The sequence below is a fragment of the Chelonoidis abingdonii genome, chromosome 4 (genome assembly GCF_003597395.2).
Source record: "Chelonoidis abingdonii isolate Lonesome George chromosome 4, CheloAbing_2.0, whole genome shotgun sequence".
NCBI classification, from domain to species: Eukaryota; Metazoa; Chordata; order Testudines; family Testudinidae; genus Chelonoidis; species Chelonoidis abingdonii.
In genome coordinates this window covers 130202680-130226400 of record NC_133772.1, presented here as the reverse complement: position 1 = coordinate 130226400, position 23721 = coordinate 130202680, and the positions used below count along the sequence as shown (strand labels likewise).

The following is a 23721-nucleotide window of genomic DNA, read 5'->3' as shown; positions in this document are numbered from 1 at the left end:
CAAAGCTAGAGATGCAGGGTCTATTTTAGGAATAAAATTCAATTAGTTGTAGATGAAAATCCTTCCTTGCTATTTGTAAAATGGCCTGTGTGTTGTGCAAGCACTTAACATTACTAGTTGAAACCAAAGTCAAACAACTTGGAAAAAAAGTTTTGTACCTAATTTTAATCTTGTAAAGTTTGATGGATTATATTCTTGTAACACAGATGCAGAGATTGATGTCTACAAACATTTTACTATCAGACACTGTTTAGAACAACGTTAAGCCTTTTTTTGGCCATTCTTTTAAAACAATACCTATGCATTTTGTGTGCATATTCCTGTGTTTGTCACTCTTTCACTGTAAACTACGGTACATACAGATTTATTACTCAACATTTGTAACAAAGTGTTAGAAATCACTTGTGATTAGACCATCAAGAGAATGTTGTGTACGTTAAAACTTATTGGAAATTTCCATGGTCTTTGTTCCTTGCTCGAAGCGTGGATCCCGGAAACTGCACCTGGTCCAAAGCTGAAGGTTAGCCCAATCAAACAAAGGGTTCGCTCAATATTTTGGGGTCACCATTGACCCCAGTGACCCACCTTTACTGTGACTAAGTAAAGAAGCAGGCACCCACACACCTCCACTCCACCCACTCCTTACCCTGATTAAGGAGAAAAGCACAATTAATTTAGACACTGTGTTTTTCCACCGATTCGCTGGCTGTGGGTGCTGAAAATACTGTTTCCAACTCCATTATTCCAGTTAATAGGAGTCCAAGTCACTCCCAAACCCAGGATTACTGTCACCAATTCTGACTAAAATTACCACCTTCGGTATATTATGTTTTGCCACAGATGTATTACTTAATCAAAAATCATTGTAATTGAATGCAAAGTAAAGGAAACTTGAGTTTTATTTAAGCTTCCAATTTCTGGGAGGTTCAAGAACTATAATTATTCTGGACAAAAAAAAGAAAATTAGACTGTGCTTACAGATCATCTTCTGCCATACTCTTTCTTCAGGACCACTGTTTTATTGTTGTCCTTTCTATTACATGGGATGTACATATTATCAGGTGTTAATAAAAGGTCAGTGCCTGTACAATACATTCTACAACTGAGCACCACTTTCCGTAACTGAACAGGCAAAGAGAAATTACACTGAACATCTGGCAGTATTTTTCCAAAAAAAGTGACTAAAATGGGTTTAAATTGATTAACACTATTAAATCACATCTAATATTGATACTACATGATTTCATTACAGCTATACGATACAATTATACAAAAATGTGTTAACATCAAAGAATACAACCAAAATTAAGATAGCAAACAAAACCTATATAACTTTTTTCTTTACAGGAAAATACTTTTGAAGTATGCATGTAACTGCCCATTCTTTTAAAGAAAATCTACTGCAAGCAAAGTTATCAACCTCCAGAAAAATCACACATAGCATTACTAAGCATATCCCCAAAAAGTGTACAATATGCACACTTGGAAAATACAAAATTAAAAAAATTGTAAGCAACAGGTGAGCTTCATATTTATAAGAATGTGAAAAGAAGTCCAATTTTAGCACTGTTGTATAAAGAATTGTCTCTTTTTGATGCAAGTTCATCAATTGTCCCCTCCTGTTGGGAGCACACTTTACAAAACACCGTGTTCTTGAAACTGGATTACAGAGCAAGGTAGAGCATCTTAGCAACGTCATCTTAAAGTTTTTATTTATTTATTAACTACTTTATCAAAACATGTCCTTTAGGTGGGTAGGGTTCTTTTTTTTAAAATTCTTTCCTAGAAACAATATACAAAGGGGAGGCATATTTATTCCCATACTCCTGTAAGATGCTTTGAGAGTTCAAGAGCTTTCTTCTCGCTTACTTTCACTGGTTGTTTTTGGCCTTAGCATGTGTTAAGATGTGAGATTTCAGGTTAGTTGATTGAGCGAACTTCTTATTACAGCCGTCAAACGGGCACACATAGGGCCTGTCGCCAGTGTGAATTCGCACATGTGTGCGTAAATTGAAGTCCAGTGAAAATCGCTTTCCACATCCTTCAAACGTGCACTGTTGAAAGGAAAGGTCACAGATTAAAAACATTCTCAACAGGAGCAACAGATACTTGGTAAGTCAGCAAAAGATTCTTGCTTGCGTTACTAGGTTCCCTTTACAAATATTAGGTCCTGATCCTGCAGTTCATTTCCCCTGAAAATTCCTAGTACAACCAGTGAGAACTTTGCCTGAGAAACAATTGCAGGCCTTAGTATATCAACATAGCATTCATTACATCTCATTTACCATATGAAGTTTATTTCTTTTTAATGAAAGCCTAAAGAGAAAATTGATGACTGTATTTCTCAAATAGTTGCACCACTGTGCAGTGCAGAATTTTGCAGAAATTAATGTTGTGCATGCAAAATTTCCTTCTCCCCTCCATAGAAATGGGCTACAGTGCCTGCTAGCCGCCACTGGACCCAGCAGAGCACAGCTCACACATAGACACTGCTGGGGAAAGGAGAGAGAGCTAGAGCGTTCCTGGCAGCTACAGCTCCCAGCGTGCCTTGAGGGAAAGAGATAAGCACACAGGAAACTCCAAACCTGGGACTAAGCATCAGATGGTTTTTCCTTCTGGATCCCCAGGCTCTGGGGGTAGGGGGAGGTGGGAGAAGAGAGAGGGTGTCTGGGCTGGGTGGTCCCCATGGCTAGTCTGGAAGAAGGAAGGGGAGATAGAGGAGAGGGATTGTGGGTGTCCGGTTCCCTGGCTGGGCTCGGGGAGGCAGAGCAGAAACAGGAACTGGGTTGTCATGGGCATTTCTTTAACTCTCAGTTAAAGAAGCACCCCTCAGTTTTAGAATTTGGTACCCGCCTGCCCACCTGCTCCAAAAAGCAGCTAGACTCCATTCTACTGGAGGGACTCAAAGACTAAAATTTCCCCCATGTTTTTGGGAAGAGAAGAGCACAGCACAATAAGGGTTATTTGTGGGTCAGATGGGCTACTGTTCAGATAAGATATTTTATGAGTTGTTGCCATGCAGGGGAGAGATGAGAAGCTAACTCATGCTTTATACAATTGTTCTTAATGTACATAAAGAGCCACAAGAGCCTGGATCAGTGTGTTTTTGGGTTTTTTTTTTCTTCCCACAAATAAAAACAGATAAATGAATAAGAACTCCACACCCACAGGAATATTTGTTTCTAGGGGAAAAAAAACAAACAAACAAAACACTCACAATTTACTGAATTCAAGCATTATGTTCTATGAAAACTACAGATTAAGGCCAAAAGGAACCACTGTGATAATCTAGTCTAGTCTGACTTCCTGCACAACTCATGCAATACTGAGTAGTGAAAGGACATCCCATCTTCCAGGTGAATACTCTAACCACTGGGCTAGAGAATCACTCAGGAGGTGGATAATTCAGGTAATGACTTGTGGACTTTTAATTCTTAAAATGGTTAGGAACAATATTTAGGGGCTTTTTTTTAAAACCAGAAGTGGTAGGTTTGAAGGTTTTCTGTATTAAAGAATCTCATTTTTAGAACATCAGTTTGTCTTGTGACAGATTACTTTCTCGAAGGAACTAAACAAATTAAAATAAGGTATCTTAACTGAACTGATGTGCACCAGTTATTTCTGCATGTTGTATAATTCAGAGTCTACAGTAATTTTTGAATGATATTTACCATATGAAGAAGGCTGGGGACCTCTGGTGGCAGGAGCTCAAGCGCCTCCTACACTGCCGTAGCATCAGAGGATATTCAGTGGGTAGTTCATGGCTTTAATTTTAAGTTGATTAACACTCAACTTGAAAGTTAAGCGTTCTGATTAGCCAATGGTGCATCAAACAGCACAAGAAAAAAAAAAAAGAAGTGTCTGCTGACAACATGGGGGACATTAAAAAAAAAAGAGAGAGAGAATGAAACAGTTTCCCCCTCAACGGAGAGTATCCCCACTGTAAATTTTAAGCACGGATATTCAGGCAGTTTGTTTACAAATATGTTACAAAAACTGCCTCTAAACAAAAGAAAAATCCACATAATACACTGTGATACAGCTTTGCAGTCTTAATCTGCCAAGCTACACAGTACGACTCTTAATAGTGAAAGACAATCCATTTACACACCCTAATGAGCATAACCTGAGGCCTTGTTTACACTAGTAAAATACATCATGTTGAAAAAAAAGAGGAAGCAATGAGAGTTCTCAAATATGGTATCCAAAGTCTAATTTTCTTGCAAGTTTTCCAAAAACTTAAAGTAGGCTAGAATAGTTAAATTTAAATGTGCTGATGTGTGTGCTATAATGCACTCCACTTCCAAAATATACCTGGAAATAAACAATCATAATTTTGTCTAAGTATTAATAATTAGTGAACAGAGAACTTGTTCTAACTTCTCTAAGGATCTGATCCAAAGCCCTCTAAAGTCAATGGGAAGGCTGATATTAGTATCAGACTTTGGATCATGCCTTGATTTTGCATGTCAAGTCACCACATGCAATTTTATTTTGAGACAAGGTGCTTCCTTGCCTCAATTGGTGGGGAAGCCAGGTAAGCACAGTCTTCCCACCTCCCCCTTTTAATTAAAAACAAAAAACAACACACACACAACTGGAATACTCTGCATGTCTCGAAAGTGGCCATACCTGAAAGGGCTTCTCTCCAGTATGAACTAGCTGATGTCGCTTTAGCTTGGAACTCTCCACAAAGGCCTTGCCGCATTCTGCACATACGTGTACTCGAGGACCATGAGTGTGAAGATGCTTCCTCATAGCAGAGTTGTCCCTGAACATTTTTGTGCAGCCCTTAAAGAGAATAATAAAAAACTTAGTCAATACATAAACAAGTTCCAATAATAAAATTTCTAGCATTTTAGTAGATTAAAGTTTAGTTACTCATCCCTCCGTCCCCTTTTCCCTGGAAAAATACCTTAAAATAGAAGCTGGCTCTGGAAAGACATACTCCCTCGCATTGACGTATATTTTACTTTGACTTAGGAGGTTAAAAATAAACCACTTTTACAATAAAATTATCACAAACTCTTACTACGGACAGCCAGTAAATATCAATAATTTAAGAGGTGGGAAAAAAATCCAACTCCTCTACTCACCCATACAACATTAGTGTACTACATGCAGTCAAGTTTTATTAAGACACACTGCATCCTCCCCATAAGATTACATCCTATTAACAGAAGCACAGGAGAACAAACTGAACAAGATTTATGGTAGTCCACCACTACCTTTGGTGGGCCCCATATTCTTTGTGCAAGTGATGTCTGTCTCTGTCCATCTCCTACCGTCCCTCTTTCTTCCTTCTTTGTCTGTTTCCCCGTTCCTGACAGAGAAAGCAGCAAGAGGGTCTCCAAGGCACAGCAGCTACAGAAGAAATCTATTCCGTAATGCACTGAGAGCAGAATTAATCTGATAAATTGACTAGGATTACAAAAGGTACCAGCTGTGTTGTTTCTAGGGAGGGGGGGGGGAAGGTGGATCTGGTGCTGTTGGGTCCTGAAACCTGAAGACCACCACATGGTAGCTGCATCACAGGAAGGCAGAATACAGCTCTTACTCCTGAGCAACAAGAGTGTATAACCTTAAGTAATGGGAACTCACCCCCACTTTTTGAAGATCCTGCCTCTGCAGATTCACTTATATTTTGAATACTGCATTTGCAGAGAGACTAAAGAGACAAAATTAGGCTGAAGTCCTACCTAGACATATATCAGAGGGGTAGCCGTGTTAGTCTGGATCTGTAAAAGCAGCAGAGAATCCTGTGGCACCTTATAGACTAACTGTCGTTTTGGAGAGAGAGCTTTCGTGGGTGAATACTCACTTCGTCAGACGCAGGTAGTGGAAATTTCCAGGGGCAGGTATATATATGCTAGCAAGCAAGCTAGAGATAACGAGGTTAGTTCAATCGCGGGGGATGCGGCCTGTTCCTAGGCACGTCGAGGGGATGTGAACACCAAGGGAGGAGAAACTGTTCTGTTAATTGGCAGCCCAGTCACAGTCTTTGTTTAGTCAGGCTGATGGTGTCAAATTTGACAGGATGACTGAAGCTCAGCAGTTTCTCTGTGTGAGTCTTGGTCCTGAAGTTTTTTTTGTGCGGATGGCCACGTAAGGTTGCTTATCGTCGGCCAGGGAGGTTGAAGTGTTCTCCCTAAGGATTTATTGTAGTATCGTGCTTCCTGATATTTCTGTTTGTGTCCATTGATCCTCCGTCAGTGACTGTTCACAGTTTGGCCAGTAATAGCAGGGGGCCTTGTGGCATATGATGGCGTATATAATTGTGACGTAGCAGGGATGAACCAGTGATGTAGGCTGATTGAGTTAGGTCCTGTAGACTTGGTGTCGCTGTGTAGTATGTGGGCGCGTTGGCATCGAGGTTGATTAGCATGGTTGGTTCCTGAGGTGGAGTTACTGTTGTACGGTGTGCATTTTGGCCTGGTGAGATACATTTCAGGTTTCTGGTGGGCAAGGATTGGCTGCCACCCCGACTGTTAAGGTGGATTACTTGTCCGGATGGGTTGATGATCCTGATGACGCGTTGGAGCGGGTTTTTAGCTGGGGGGCTGTATGTGCTGGCCAGTGGGTCTGTGTGGTTTCTTTCTTGGTCTAGTCTTGCCAGGAGGGAGGCTCTGGGTACACGTCTGGCTCTGTTGATGCTGTTCCTATTTTCCTCGTGCGGGCTATTGTATTTTGAGCACTGCTTGTTGGTGGAGATTTGTAGTGTTGGTTCTGTTTGGAGGGGTTAGAGCAGATGCGGTTGTATTAGTGCTTGGTGTAGACAATGCGATCGTGTAGATGTGCTGGTGGAAGCGTGGAGGCATGAATGCTAGGCATTAGCGGTCGGTAGGTTTCAATAGAGTTGTTGTTCATGTGGACAGTCCCTTTCTGCACCGTTGGTATCTAGAAAGTGGACCTCGTGTAGATTGTCCGGCTGAGGTTGATGGTGGGTGGACGTATGTTAATCATGGTGGAATTTTTCTAGGTCTCCTTCCCATGGGTCCAGATGATGATATGTCATCAATGTGCGCATGTAGAGAGGTGTGAGGGACGAAGTGAGGAAGCGTTGTTCCAGGTCAGCATAAATTATTGGCTTTGTGGGGCATGCGGGTCCCATAGCAGTGCCCTGATCTGGAATACTATATTGTTTCATCAGACTTGAAATGAGTGGTGATGAGAGTATAAGCAGAGCTCAGCAGCAGTGTGCTGTGCATCATTCAGGGCTACGTCCTGACAGCTTGCTATTCCATCTGTGGTGGGTGTTTGCGTAGAGAGCTTAATCCCATGGTGGCTGGATGGTGTTTTTGCGGAGGTGACATGCATTGTGTTTCTTCAGGAAATCAGTGGTGTCGGAGATGTGGGAGTGCTGGGTGGCTAGCGTTGAGTAACAGGGTCAAAATCCGACAGTCCTTCAGTGAGAGTGCCATGCCCGAGATGAGTGGGCGTCAGAATTTCCGGGTTGTGGATCTTGGGTAGTGATAGAGGCTGAATCCAGCGCGGTAAGGCCATCGGACACTGGCCTGGGAACATGATATCTCAGCATCTTTCCTGGCCTCCCTACTGCAAGACAAACCAAGAAAGAACTCGCAGCTCACTGGCATTCACATACGCACCCCAGCTTAAACCCCATCCAACGGCATCTCAGGATCTACCATCCTGGACAATGATCCCACTTCAACAGGTCTTGAGGTGGCGCCATCCTTGCCACAGACAACACTGAACGTATCTCAACCAACACGACACGTACATAGTAATCACCTCAGAACCCATCCATGCAAAAACCCGTGCACTCTGCCACATACTCTACACCAGCGACCCATCACAGACCTAACCAGTCACCATTACATCTACGGTTTCATTTCACCGGCCGTTCACCAATGTATATTACCCATCATATCGCCAGCAATGCCCTCTGCTATGTACATTGGCAATGGACAGTTTCACACGGAAAGGATAATGGACCACAAATCCAGATATCAGGTAATGGGCAATTACAAACTGTAGGAGAAAACCTCAACTCCCTGGCCACACTATAGCAGACTTAAGGGGCTCCTGCCATACAAAAAACTTCAGGACCAGCTTCAAAGGAAAACTGCTGAGCGTCAGTTCATCTTGCCAGATGTTGGACACCATAGCTCAGACAAACAAGACTGTGGGCTTGCCAATTACAGAACCAGTTGCGTTCTCCTTGGGTCTTTCACACCTTTACTGCTCGAGAACGGGCCCTGCATCCTCCCTGATTGAACTAACCTCGTTATCTCTAGCTTGCTTGCTAGCATATATATACCTGCCCCTGGAAATTTCCACTACCTGCGTCTGACGAAGTGAGTATTCACCCACGAAAGCTCTCTCTCCAAAACGACAGTTTGTCTATAAGGTGCCACAGGATTCTCTGCTGCTTTTACCTAGACGTAACGGTTCTTGATTGAGCTATTCCCTTTCTCCACCCCTAATCTACGAACTTCCCATTCTATCTTTACTGGTTGGTGAGATTTGGAAAACAGAATTATGACCATTTTTACAGAATCCTGTTGCCCCAGATATCATTTGTTCAAAATTCATGCTACCTTTAAAATTCCCAACTCTTTCACCACACATTTCTCCTATCCCCTTCCTTACTGATCAACTATGTTCTACTCCTTCTTTGTTTGCCTGCTGCTTCTGCCATCCCCTAGGCATCCTTTTTTAATGGAGTGTTTTCCAACCCCCTTGCCAACTTTATATACCACTAAACACCAACTAATAGAGAGATGAGGGACAGAAGTTGATTACTTATAAATATTACCACCTAGCTTTTTCATTAGATCTCAAAGGATTTACCAAAAGTGGTCAATATCCTCTCCATTTTACAGATGGGGAAACCAAGACACAGAGGGGTGAAGTGATGTGCCCAAGATCACCCAGCAGGCCAGTAACAGACCTGGGAGTAGAGCCAGCGTCTCTTGAATCCCTCCCCCAACACTACCAGGCAGCCTCACCTTCTATACCACTGAGCAAGCCCAGACTCCTTGTAATCATTCTGAAATATCACCTCTTTACAAATCTAATATACAAAAGGACAATGACTAGCTACAATGTTAATAATCTAGAGGCTTCATATTTCATACATAAGCCATTACATCAGAAATAACAAGCCAACTGGATTATGAAAAGGTCCCCTAATGCCTCTTTGGCTAATTACCATACATAGAGCCCTATGAAATCTGCATTAAACGAGAACATGGACAGAATCAAAACATTAATGCAGAATTCTGCTCTCTCCAGCACTTGGACCGCAGGATAAGAGTCAAGCCTACTGTGCAGAGCCGGCCCGGGGGTGGAGCTGATGTTGGCATGTCTCTTCCCCCCCCCCCGCGGTGTACCCAGTCTCCACTGAGCAGGGGGAGCCACATGGGAGAACAGGGGGGCACCTGTCTATACACCAGCCTCTGGCTCAGCAGTGGTTGCTGCAGCTGCTGTCTAAACAAAAGTGTTCAGACTGGTGAGTTGCTCTGCTTAAAGAGAGACAGTGGTGACACTTCCCCAACACAGTTTTGTGGACTTCTTGTGTTACTGTTCAGCAATGTCAGTTTGGTCATATTACCAAATGCTACTTTAAAAAGCTATTTAAAATATATTACTTTTGGCTTGTACCTTCTACCCTGATATAATGCTGTCCTCGGGAGCCAAAAAAATCTTACCGCATTATAGGTGAAGCCGCGTTATACCGAACTTGCTTTGATCCACTGGAGTGTGCAGCCCCGCCCCTCCCCAGAGCGCTGCTTTACCACGTTATATTCGAATTCATGTTATAGCGGGTCACGTTATATTGGGGTAGAGGTGTACTATATATCTGCCAGATGTTTTGTTTAACTGTAAATATTTTTTGGGGGGTGGTAAAATTAGTTTTTCCCATTGCAATCCAATTCTGAATATTTTTAATACATTTACAGTAAGGCTACTTAATTGTTGCAAATGTATCAAACAATTTTGATGTAAAAGACCATAAAGGTGGAATTGTTTTAAAAACGGGAAAAAAGAAATTACAATAAATCCAAAAACCCATAATAAAACTGATTTCATAGGGCCCTACATACACAGGGGATCCAACCAGATGACTTTTAGTCACTCATACCAAAAAAATTACCTCCACTATCCAGCATAAAGGATGGGGCAATGGATCAAGACTGCATTTCATGGTAAAGACAGACACCCTTCTTACAAATTCAACCCAGCTAAATGAACTGAGCTACCAGGGCTTCCCTGTTGAATAAATGTAAGATGGGAATAGAGATGAACTCATTTTTCAAAGGACCCTCAAAGCATATCAGAAAACTTTAACAAACCATAATTTATGAATGAGTTTCAGATTCCATATGAATTTTGACATGTACATGAAAAGTACTCAGAACTGGTAGTACCATACAACTGTATAGAGTACAAGTTTGAAAACAGCAACTGATTGAGTGATCCATCTTCCAATCTGCAATTCTGCAGGCTTCCCTCTTTAGGACGTACTTCTGCCAAACTAGCAATAACTGTATCTGAACATGTCTTAAGTTTTGAAAAACCAAGGAGCCACCACTTCTAAATAAAAAAAGTTTTCCCCACAGGCTTCACAATGCCTTTGATTAACAGGCTTCAAGATTTCCATATCTTTATTCAAAAGTTAAACTTCATAAATGGGTGGGATGAAAAAACTATTTATATGGATTTTAAAATCCCAACTACTCAGTGGAAAGGAGAAGGAAAGTCTCGAGGTATTTCTTGATTACACAGAAGTAACGAAGTTGTCCTAAAAGTTACCTCTACACTGATAAAGGAACTTTTTGGGAGTGGAAGAGACGCAATAAGGAAGTATTACTTTTCTTCTCCCACCAAACGTAGACAATGTAATGGCTTATCAAAAGTATAATTAAATCAGAGAAGTAAGAGCAGGATTGATTTAAAGTTGTGAAGAACAAACATCTCTCCTCAGAGGAAGAATAATTTAACTCTGGGTCTCCAAGTACAACTTTAAGGAAAGATGAACCTACATTCTGAAACAGAGCCTGAATAGGAGCTCAGTGTTCCCAGAGTAGATGTTTGGGCTCAAGGCTAGTAAGGAACAAACCTAGGTTACTGATCTGCAATGTGCACTATTAAATATCTGCTCATGCTATCTTGAAACCAAGCCCCACAACCTATGACGACTTCATATCAAGGCTGGGTACACCTTGATCTCAGGAATACACTTTGGATAGTTTTCAGAACAGGCTCATGCCATCAAATAATATTTTAAATTACCATGGACAAGATATTGCAACAATACTGTACAGTCGCTACCAAAAGACAACTTTACAGAAGTGCTAACCATAAGAAAAGGGACCAGAGTGCTCTCCTTTATGTAAGTAGTGGTCGCAGAAAAGATCTGATGTTTAAATAGTCGAGGGCAGTGGTTCTCAACCAGGGGTACGTGTATGTCTGTGGGTACATCAACTCATCTAGATATTTGCCTAGTTTTACAACAGGCTACATGAAAAGCACTAGTAAGTCAGTAGAAACTAAAATTTCATAGACAATGATTTGTTTATATGGTTTTGTATACTATACACTGAAATGCAAGTACAATATTAATATTCCAATTGACTAATATTATATGTTAAAATGAGAAAACAAGCAATTTTTCAGTAATAGTGTGCTGTGACACTTGTATTTTTGTGTCTCATTTTGTACGTTTTTAAGTGAGGGGAAACTTGGGGAGTATACAAGACAAAAATCAAACTCTTGAAAGTCGTACAGGAACTCCTCACTTAAAGTTGTCCCAGTTAACGTTGTTTCGATGTTAAGTTGCTGATCAATTAGGGAACATGCTTGTTTAAAGTTGCGAAATGCTCCCTTCTAACATTGTTTGGCAACCGCCTGTTTTGTCCGCTGCTTGCGGGAAGAGCAGCCTATTGAGCTAGCTGGTGGGTGGTTGGAACCAGGGTGGACCAGCAGCCCCCCCATCAGCTCCCTACTCCCCAAAATTCCCTGTGCAGCAGCTGTCCCTCCCCTCACTGCCATGTACTGCTCCTCCCTCTGCCTTGAAGCTGCTCCCAGAGACTCCTGCTTGATGTATGGGAGGGAGGAGGGGAAGAAGGGGGCTAATGTCAGGATATCTTCCCCCTCCCCTCTGCTCCTGCACCCTGCTTACCACATCTTTCATAGAGCAGGGGGACACATGAGGGAGGGAGCTTCTAGGCAGTAGCTGCTGTCTCAGGTCTCAGGAACCTGATTTAATTAACAAGGCAGTGTACTTAAGCCTGGGGTCAGCTACTTAAAGGAGAAATGTGCATTTTTTCCCCTCTCACACACAGCGGGCATGTGTGTCTGCCCTCCCTCCTTTCCTGCTGCCTTGCAGTATTGTGAGAGTTAACCCTTGAGGGCTCAGTCAATTGCTAGTTCATTTAGCAGTAAGGCATTCCTTGGGAAATATCCCACCCTCTGACTCCTCCATCTGAACCAAGCTTCACAATCATCATCACTGTGTACCAGTATTAAAATGTTTGTTTAAAACTTACTCTGTGTGTATGTGTATTTTACTGAGAGAGAGAGCGACAGACTCACTCTTATCTGGTGAAACTTTTTTCCTGGAACCTAACCCCCTCATTTATATTAATTCTTATAGGGAAATTGGATTCGCTTAACATCGTTTTGCTTGAAGTCACATTTTTCATGAACATACCTACAATGTTAAGTGAGGAGTTCCTGTACAGTAGTCTGGAAAGGTTGAGCCACTGGTCTAGGGGTCTATCTACATTAGACCCCTACACCAGCCTTACAGCTTGGACCGAGACTTGTGCTAGAGGGGCCCAAGCTAATGTGATAGAAATAGCTGTGTGGACATTGTGGCACTGGCAGAGGCTCACACTAGCCAGACAAGCTTGGAGCCAGGGTGGGCTTGAGCTACTCCTGGGGAAATTATGCCCACAGTATTTTAAAATTCTGCAGATTTTGTCAAGAACAACCATACTATATAATCATGCCAGTTCCAATTATTTGGTAATTTATTTCAAAACACCTGTCAGCAAAAATTCCCCCACGAGTATTCAAGAAACCCCTATGACAACCCAGTTCCTCTGCTCCCTTCCCTCCGAGAACCCAGCTGCACCTCCCTCAAGCCCAGACACTCTCACTTCCACTCCCACCCTCAAGACCAGAGGGAGAAAGAGCCTGATGCTGGGTCCAAGACTTGCATGCCGTCACGTCCTTCCTTCAGGGCATGCTGAGAACTGCAGCTATTAGGAACCCTCCAGTTCCCTCCTCTTCCCCCTAGCCTTGTGCCAGGTCCAGTGGCCTCTAGTGACAGCCAACATCTCTGCAGCCCATTTCTGTGAGGAAAAAAAGGAAATTCTGCATGCACAACATTAATTTCTGAAAATTTCTGTACTGTGCATTGGCAAAGAATTCCCCCAAGAGAAGCCTGATCTCAGGTGCCTAGCCTGAGCCTCTGCCAGTGACACAATGTCTATACAGCTATTTCTAGCATAAGTCTACGTATCTGCGCTGGAATAGACATATCCTTGACCTTTACTGAATGACGTTCTCCAATGATCCTTCAAGTTATCAATATCATGAGCCAGGTGTGAGACACAGCAGTACAGAAACTTAAAGGAATACAGTTCGGGTTGAGCCTAGAGGATTAATGAGGTATTTCATATAGTCAGACGGAAAATTACATTGCTGGGACAAAGGGTCCTGCCATACTCCAATGATCATTTTACAGGCAAACAAGGTTTCCTTCTGCGAATTTCATAACAAAATTTGTAGGAAGAGTTGAGGAAATCTTTTAGCATCTGGAAAGCATCTAAAGAGGTGACTGTATTTAAAGTAATAGGCCTCAATATTTATCTTTAATACAAATATTCAGCTTATTCCTTCCCTAACAGAAAAAAAGTGAGACAAAATTCAGTTCCACAAGTGACTGACCACTAAAATGCCTTAAGTTCTGAGAGTTTCACTTACTTTGTGAGGACATGCTATCGTTCTTGGAGCATCATCTTCTTTAATTTTTCGTGGCTTCATTCTTACATAAACAAAAGAAGAAACACTGGTAAGTATGTAGAAGCAACCTTCCTAAAACTGTTTGCTTTAATATTAAAAAAAATCCTGCAAGTTACATACACATCAACTGTACTTGCAGTTTAATGTTGTAGCGAGGAGAGATATATAAAGATACAGTAACAGTATATTTTTGCATTTTGAAAAAGCACTTTAGTTCATACAACACAAACTTTAAAATCTGAAGATCTTTACATAAGCATCTTTCGGATACAGCACACTGTACATTTAAAGTAAGGCTGTCAATCGCAGTTAACAAGCAACTAACACAAAACTAGATTTAAAATAGTTGCAATTAATTGCAGTTTTAAATGCATTGTTAAGTATTATAAATATTGTTAATATTTTTCTACATTTCCAAGTATCCCGATTTCAATTACAATGTGAATACAAAGTGTACAATGCTTACTTTTTTTTTATTACAAATATTTGCACTGTAAAAAAGAAAAATAGTGTGAGGTGAACTGAAAAATACAAGTACTGTAGTGCAATCTTTATAGTGAAAGTGCAGAACTGTGGAGAGAGCACAGGACCTGTACAGATAGAGAGATGCTTCCACTAAGAATCTGAAAAGTTTCTTGTGGGCTGGATAAATGGATATCTGAAAATAGGCATCTTGCAGATCAAGAACCACAAAAGTCTTGAGGGATCTAATGAGGGAACTATAGAGGTCAGAGTCACCATTCTGAAGTTGGGAATCTTTAATGTTTCAACTCTTATGAATTCCAAATCCAGAAGGGACCACTGGGATTATCTAGCCTGACCATCTGATAACAGGCCACAGAAATTCTCCAAAATCATTCCTAGCACTTAACTTTTAGAAATACATCCAATCATGATTAAAAAAAAATTGCCAGTGATGGAGACTCCAACACAATTTTTTAGACTATTAAAAATTTACACCTTCTTTCCAGTCTGAATGTGTCTAGCATTGACTTCCAGTCATTGATTCATGCTATACTTTTCTCTGCTAGATCGAAGAGGCCAATATTAAATATTTGTTCCAAGTAGAGGTTTATAGACTAATCTATCACCCTTACACTTCTCTTTATTAAGCTAAATAAAGAGAGCTTCTTGAGTCTAATCGCTATAATGGCAGGTTTTCTAATCCTTTAACCATTCTTGTGGCTTTTCTCTGAATCCTCCCCAATCTATAAACATCCTCTTTAATCACGGATACCAGAACTGGACAGTATTTCTAGCAGCAGTTGCACCAGTGCCAAATACAGAGGTAAAAAAAAAAAAAAACAACCCTCTGGTCTGACCCAAGATTTCCCCTTTCTAATGCATCCAAGGATTGCATTAGCCCTTTGTTGTCTTTGGGATGAGAAAGATAATGGAAATAACTCCTTGACCTATAACTCTGAGTCCCTCCTCCAAATTGTAGAAGGGAGTCCACTTTTTGTTTGAACAGTATCTTGTGAAAATGGTCCCTCAAAGAGGATGGGGAATGGGGCTAAAGGGTCAGGAAGAGAATGGAATCGGATAGAATATCCCTTGTTTACTATTTCCAAGACTTGAGTTGATCTGAGTCCAGGCTTACCAAAAATAAAAGGAGACAGTTGTCAAGGTGGGGGATGGAAGGGGAAGGAAGAGACAGAAGGGAAGAGATCTCAAGATTCTGCCAGGCTCTCAGTAATGGCATCAAACCTGCTTCCTAGAGAAAACAGACTATGCAGCAGCAGAGAAAGGCTGAAACCTCTTCTTTCTGGGCAGCTTCCAAGGTCTGAGAATGATAACAGTATGGGGTACAGAAACATTGCCTGAAGGAAGTCCTGTCTCACTTACTTCCATCTTAGTACTGGAAAAGAGATCAGGAGAATGTAGCCACCATAGATTCCTTTAAGAAACAGAGGAATTCACCACTCTGAAGAAAAAAGTTATCTTCAAAAGGTCGTCAATTTTTGTTTGGACCTCCCTGGAAAATCCCTCATGATTGGAAAAAGTAAGATCTTTTCACGACCACCAATGTAAACGAAGTACATCCCGCTATACTGTTTACTGCAGCCTACAATTGGATGCAGGTTATCAGCTATCCTTCAGATCGGGATGGTCTTTAGTTCTTCTCAGTGATTGAGGTAGCATATCCACAAACAGTCAATCTCAATTCAAATAATTTTATTTGGACAGAAGCACTTGGTAATTATCCACCAGCATATGGAGGCTGATAAATGAATACTTGCATCCAAACAGGCCCAGTCTTTTTAAATCTCTCCCCTTAGATATAGATTTGGGAGATACCTGCCACTTTGATCTCTCTTGGGCCGCAGCTTCCAGAAACAACTTTGATAATGAATGGGAATAAAAGTACTCCAAGTTCTTTGGAAGGGATGCGGAATCTCTTGTCAGCCCACTTGGATGTGGCCAAAATCGAAGCTAGTGCATGTCACAAGTCTTTTGTGGGATTATCCTCATTTATAAGCAAGATGAGCCTGCCAGCAATGGAAGTGTGTAAAATGTGCAGGAGTTTGAAAAAGATTTCTCCTGCATCACTTTCAGAGGTGTATCTAGAGTCTCTGCCATGGACCTGATGAGGTCCTGAAATGCCTTGAAGTCATCAGCTAAAGACAATGTTAATTTACTGCCTCATTCTTCCCCTTGTAGCATTCATTACCTTCCTCTTGATACTTTGAGGCTCTAAGGCTGCACTAGCTGATTTGACTTGTTAGATACTGCTGCCCAAAGAGGCAGTATGAACTAATCCACAAGGAGGCAGATTACTCAGGCTTGCATGAATACAGCTGTACTCCCCTGGGTGTCCAGTCAAGTCAGAGCTGATATGGGTATGGATACTGCATTGAGGGACACATGAGGGTGTGTGGTGCACGTAAAATCAGGAAGGATGTTTCCCCCATGCGCCCTAAGTCATATACTGCTGTCCCTTACAGATCCCTTTCTGACTCACATTGTACAACCCAAAAGGAATGGAAGGAGTCGCCCCTATTGAGCCCCAATAGGGATGAAGACAAAGAATACATGGCTTCCAAGACATCCTGTCAGAAGTGCCCGGGCTCTGTTGTGCTCTTTAAAAGGGCAGTGGGTTAATTCAGTACCAGAGATATCTTCTTGACCTGCTATACCAAGAACTTGCTAGCCGATGCTTTTCCTTCTCCTGGTATATGGTTTCTGATGGCACAAACAATGAATTAGATTCTAGAATGGGTATGAGATGTAGCCACTCTGTTAAGTGCATCTACACACCATCAATATGATAAAGAGGGCATTCTTTAACCAAATAGCGCACAGTTCTTGAGCTCCATGGGAGCAGGATAGGAAGCTCAGGAAGACCCAATGATAAAGATGCAAGTAAAACGGCCTGTGATGACAACACATCCCATTGTAAGGATCTTTTGGTTCATACGATTATTCTGAAGGTCTTGAGAGAGCTAATCCTGAGCGCCTAGGAAATATAGATCTAAGCTGTCTAACTGCCAAGAAATGTGCCACTGCTCCAAAAATATAGTCCTGCACTACAGTGGCAACAGGTTCCTTAGAAAGGTTGTCTGATGGGATCAACTATTTCAGAAAACACTTTAGCAAATGTTTCTGTTATGGTTTGAGACAAAATTATGAAGTAAGCTGGCTTGATGGTTGCTGCACACAGTAATGGGGCCAGAGCCTTGCCTTATGCCTAATTACTGGGGAAGCAATGCCAACCAGGATTGGAATGCTGGAAACTGGAGTTGTCTGGGTTGTACCATTGATGATATGCAGGACAGAATTGATCACTGAGTACAACTTGTTACAATGACAACTGGAGCCCTAAGATAATTCACAGCATTAAGCAGGTATAATCACTAGGGAACTGGTAGCTGTCTGTAAGGTGGCAACACTAACACCCATGAGTTGCCAGCAAGTTTGCAACTCAATGGGATTTTGCAGGTCGTCTTGATGTGTTGATGAATGGACAAAGCAGTCAAGCTTTACTGCCATATATGTAGGGTATGGCTCAAAAATGATTGGCTGATGGATAACACCATCTTGAGTACATTTATATCACCACTTCAAAAAAAGTACTTGGCCAATGTGGATTAGTCATCATCAACTTCAAGCTCTCATGGAGAGGAGACTCTGATACTGGGTATACAGATGAAAAAAAAATCACCGTACCTGATATGCCTGGGGTACTGACCCAGTAGGTATCAATCCATTGGACCCTCAGAAACACATTTGTGAAGTTATCTGAACAGGAGCCTTGGGTGATAAAGGACTGGTTCCAAGAGATGCAGTCCATAGCTTTAGTGGTTATTACCAGCATTCTCTTAAAAGTCAGTACCAAGGTGCCAAAGGGACCCCTCTCAGGCTGTTGACTGCCCTTTGATTGCTCAATCAGACTTATGGGTCAAGGCAAAAGAAAGAGTTAAGGTACCTATATCTTGGGTCATTTCTGGAGCACTGCTTCTTCCTAGCCCTCAGAAGCTGGAATGAAGGCAGATGACCATGCCTCTTGGTTGATGAAGTTCAAGAGTTTGGTATAGACTCTGGGCTTACCAGGGAACTCATGCACAGGGAATGACCAGGCAACTGATGTCTAGCTGTGTCCAAGAAAGCCTGCTTTGAGTGCTTCAAGAGGAACAATTTTAAGTGAGATCCTCAAACTTTTGAGTCCACTTGAAAATGAACAACATTCAGTACACCACTTAGGAATGTTTCCTCAAACTAAATGGACACCTAAACTGTCTATCACTAAGTGGCACTCAAGTGTCACATTAAGGCAGGTTTTAAACCATGAAGATTTTGCTTCTACTATTCTTCTGGAGTCCCTGAAGTGGTGGTTTAGCCTACGAAACAGAACATACATAAAATAAGGAATCTGTGCGTGCACAGATTGCACCAGGACAATAAGACTAACCATCAATACTAAAATTAGCACAGCGCTCAGAGAAGCAGGCAGGGAGTTCCATCTCACAGCTGCAGGTGGTAAGAACTGAGGCTGGGTCTGCTCTGCCCTTTAAGCCCTAAAAAGAGGTGCTAGAACATCTGGGCCACAGACGTGGCCCCATCAGACATTGCTGGCCAAAAGAACCTGATCTTGTGTACCTAGAGTATATGTTCACCAAGAGTGGAATCCTAGTAGACAATTGCTATTGCAAGAAGAATTTAAACTTTATATTTGTTAGAAATAGGAAATTTGGGTCTTTATGAAGTCATTTTTAAATTTTGCACCACAAGAGTGGTACAAAGCTGCCCTAATACAATCTATGATCTTTTAAAGAGTTTTTAATCCTGGTGTTTTAGTTAGCGTTTTAGCATAGTTGGGTCACAGTAAGGTAGAGAGAGTTGCGATAAAATGGAATAAGAATTTCTCCTTCAATTCAAGGCTCTGGAAAATGCAATCATCATTTCTGTTGCAAGTAGAGAAAACAATTCTTGTTTTGCACTGTGAAGGCCACGTTCTCACACAGTTGAGCAGAACAAGGTACCTTATTTTGAAAAGAACAAACAAATCCGCCATTTTTGTGAGGAAACAAGCTTTTTTTGTGAGAAAAAACCCACTCAAGCATAACAACCACAGATGTCTTTAAGGCTATTAACCTAGGAGACTAAGAGCAGGTTTACACTTAAAACTGCATCTGTAGCGCTTTCATGAAGCTTTCTACACCAATGGGAGAGAATTCTCCTGTTAGCGTAGTTAATCCACCTCCACAAGAAGCAGTAGCTATGTGGTCAAGAGAAGCTCTCCCGTTGACATAGCGCCATCTACACTGGCGCTTAGGTCGCTATAAGTATGTCACTCAGAGGTGTGAAAAAGTCACACCCCTGGATCAATGTAATTATAGCAAAGTAATTCTGTAGTGTAGGCCTGCCCTCATTCCACGGATGAAGTGCCCAGAGCACTTCAGTTGGTGGCAGAAGTGGCAGTGGTTGACATGACCAATGGCTAAAATAGTTTCCTCTCCTTTGCTCTATCAATTCTGGGAGGTGGGGGTCAATTGCAAGGAGAGTTCCCATTCTGGCCCTCATTCAAAGAGTGCACTAGAGAGATGTGAAGGGGATGCAGGAGAGGAAGAGGATTACTGCTTGGACGGCATGCAGAAGTGGAGAAAGAAGTGTGAATGAAAGAACAGAGGAGCCAAAAGGGAGAAGCTAAACAAGGAAGAACGTTATGACTAAGACTCAGGGTTGTGGCAACTTCCCACCTGTTATACTTTCCCCTTTTTCTTTCTTCATATTTTACTTCCTCTTTATTTGTACTTTTGCTGTTTCTAAGCAGTTCAGCCACATTAACAGTGCTTAGAAAAAAAATCAGAGGCCAACTTTTTAAACTTATGTTTAAGCACATTTATTTATTTTTAAAGAAAAGGGGAAAAATAAGCCACCACTGTTCCTAACTGCCAGAATTACAGCTACTGTTTATTTACTTCCACTAGGTTCTAGTACCAGACAATCATGGAATTGTTACACTTCAGTGTAAGTTTTGCTTAACAGCAAAATTTAGAAAATGCTCCATTTTAGTCTTTCATTTAAAGAGATTCTCACCATCCCATGCAAAGACATACACTCCTATAGATTTTATCTATTAAATAGTAGACAATGTAAAGAGCTTAAAAATCATTCACATTTTAAACCCCCAAACAGAATTGTTAGCCTGTAATAAGCAAACCAAAGAGAGAAAAATCTGCCATCAGTTATACTGTTTGAGGTATATCGTTATTTACATTTTCTGGTCCTGTTTAACACAAATAATGCCAGCACTCTTCATAAACCCTGTATAAAGATTTGGAAGTGACAAGTTTATGCATCCATTCATGTCAGAATACGCCTTAACTGGATAGTGCTACCCAACAGATTACACTATTCTGATGCAACTTGTTACATACACCTCTACCCCCATATAATGCAGTCCTATATAACGTGAATTTGGATATAATGCGGTAAAGCAGCACTCCGGGGGATGGCGCTGCTTTACCTCATTATAGCCGAATTCATGTTACGACAAGCAGTTCCTCTGCACCTGCATTACTTGCTGCAGCGCTCCCCACCCCAGCTCACCTCCTCTCTGCCTCCTCCCACGAGTTCGCTGCAGTGCCACTTCTCATCCCTCCCAGGCTTACCGTGCCAACATGCCAAACAGCTGATTGACGTGGCAAGCCTGGGAGGGAGGGAGGGAGAAGCAGAGCTGTGGTGCGCTCATGGGAGGAGGCAGAGGTGAGCTGGGGCAGGGGGGCCACAGAGGAACTGCTCCCCACTCCAGCTCATCTCCACATCCTCCCCTGAGTGCCCCATCGCCACTCTGTTTCTTCTCCCCACTCCCTTCCAGGCTTGCTGGGCCAAACAGCTGATTGGCGTTGCAAGTCTGGAAGGGAGGGAAAAGCAGAGCGGCGGCAGCGCGCTCAGGGAGCAGGCAGAGCGGAGATGAGCTGGGTTGGGGAGGGGAGTGGTTCTTCTCCCTAACCTGATGTAACATGGTCTCACCTATAACACGGTGAGATTTTTCGGCTCCCATGGACCGCATTATATTGGGGTGGAGGTGTACAATATTTTCAGCAATTTTAGAACTTATGAACTACTGTCAGGCATAGCTGTACTTGTTCCTGCAAGGTTTAACCAAGGGTCCAAAATTCCAGCTCCATACATCAGAGACAAAGGAATCACCACCACCACAAGCTATACGGGAAATGCATTTTAAGGGACAATCTGGCTACTCACTGTAACAGCAACACATGCTCTCAACAGAGATTAGATATTAAAAGCGTAAGTGAAATGGAATCTTTAAAAAAAAAAAAGTGATAGGAGAATGTCCTAAATACTAGAAGCTTGTCTGAAGTTGACCACTAAACGTAACTGCAATCCCAACATAAAGGCTTGAGTAGCAGAATGTATTACAGAGGAGCATGAAAAAGAATTCTGCTATGTTACTCAAGGGCACCTATAGTGCTAGCTGACCCACAGCTGCCTGTGGGTTTGGAAGTGAACCTTAGCCTCAGAACTTCATTCTTGAGGATCAATAAGATGTCTCAGTAGTGAAGTTGGTACAGTGATTTCTGCAAATCACTACAGCACATCCTCCTATCAATATAAGGAATGGAGGCAAACACAGCAGCCCTGCATAACACTGTCTATCCAGTTTTCCCATTCACCCTTTAAGTTTGTGCGTATCTTGTACACACCAACAAGGAAGAGAACATTTTTAAAGCTAGTAAAATATGACTGGATTCTTAAACCACGAAAACTGCCAGTGGGATTCAAGGGTACATTTGGTACCATAAATTACTTTGTCAATTCTTTAAATTGACTGGATTTCAAGTTCACTGTCACTTTCAAAATATTACTAGATAAGTAAAATTTAGGAAATCCTTAAGTCACTACAACTGAGAAACCACACACTAAATATGACCATTTGCTACTGTAGCAAAAACAAGCCGCCAAGCCCTTCATATGCCCTAATCAATTGTCAAATTTCAATTCTCTCACTTTTTATTCTCTCCCTGTTTTGTACTACAGTTCCCCTTCCTTGCACTCGGGTATCTTAATCAAGGTAAAAACTGAATCAGTAGTAAACTTTAACCAAGGGAAAATTAGAGCTTGATCCTGCATCATTCAAGTTGATTTCCCTGCCCCCCCATTGACCCAAACACAAAACAGGACTGAGGCCCTAAACAGCAATGCATGGGCATCAGAAGACTAGGACTTGTTTTACTGTGCCATCCATTCATAGTTTTATAAAACTGAATTATACACATTGTCATTAGTTCTCTCTAAAACTGGCCCAATTAACTTTACAACAGCAAAGGTGGTAAAAAAAGAAGAGATTTCTTGAAAGTGATTCTCTACTGACTGAAAACCTCTAAGCGTTCACTGTTTTAGGAAGGTTTTGTCCATCCTATTCGTCATATACAACACAATCATACTACCAGGCAGTGACATGATTGAGTTTTCCTGACTGTGATGAACACACAATGGTTGGTAAGTCAAGTTTGAGGCTTGTCAATTTTGATAGCATTCCTAAGGTGTTCAGATACCATAGAATGGCTCCAGTATAAAAACAGATGGAATAAATATAAAAACATAACTGACTTCAAAGAACAGCAATTGTATGCTCAAAAAAATAATTTGCCTGTTGATTTATAATGCTACTTGCTAAAAATTCTAGGATAGCAAAAAGTTAGTTCATAACAAGTCTCCTTTTCTCTGTAAGATAACATATGCAGTACATTCTTTTTAGTGAAGACCCAACAGAATCCATGTGGCAGTTAAAGCTAAAAACCTCAAAAAAAATAACCCTGACAGACAATTCATCAGTAAGAGAACAGTTTGAGTAGTCAGACAAGCCACAACATAGCAACATCCAGTATTTGCAAGAATAATTCACATTAAAAAAAATCCAGAAGAGTATTAAGTAGATTCTGTAGCAGGTAATCACACTCAGTTATAAAGTAGCACAACAGAATCAAACATTTAAATTCATTTAAAAAACAAATGAACACCCAGATAACTAACCTGATGGATGCAACCCACAGCAGTATGTATAGGCAGGATAGCATATAGAACTAAACTTGCTTTGACAAAAATTCTAGATAATACTGACATAAGTTAAGATCAAAGCAAGTGTTTTTCTTGTAACGTAATCTTATTTTTTGAAATTAGTTTATTATGACGACTATATACACCAACACTTCATAAGTAATTATGAAATATAAGCCACACAGGTGGAACCACCTATAG

General features: G+C 41.4%; 1 protein-coding gene across 1 annotated transcript in view; it reads right to left on the bottom strand.

Moving 5' to 3' along the window:
• Window positions 1–215: 215 nt before the first annotated feature.
• YY1 (YY1 transcription factor) overlaps window positions 216–23721 on the bottom strand; it is a 47886-nt gene continuing 24380 nt past the window's right edge. Inside the window, exons 3-5 of the mRNA XM_032763486.2 lie at window positions 13960–14020; window positions 4633–4791; window positions 216–2054 (exon numbers count right to left, since the gene is read on the bottom strand). Of these exons, the coding sequence (XP_032619377.1) occupies window positions 1872–2054; window positions 4633–4791; window positions 13960–14020 (403 nt within the window). The 3' untranslated portion in view covers window positions 216–1871. The remainder of the gene's footprint in view (window positions 2055–4632; window positions 4792–13959; window positions 14021–23721) is intronic.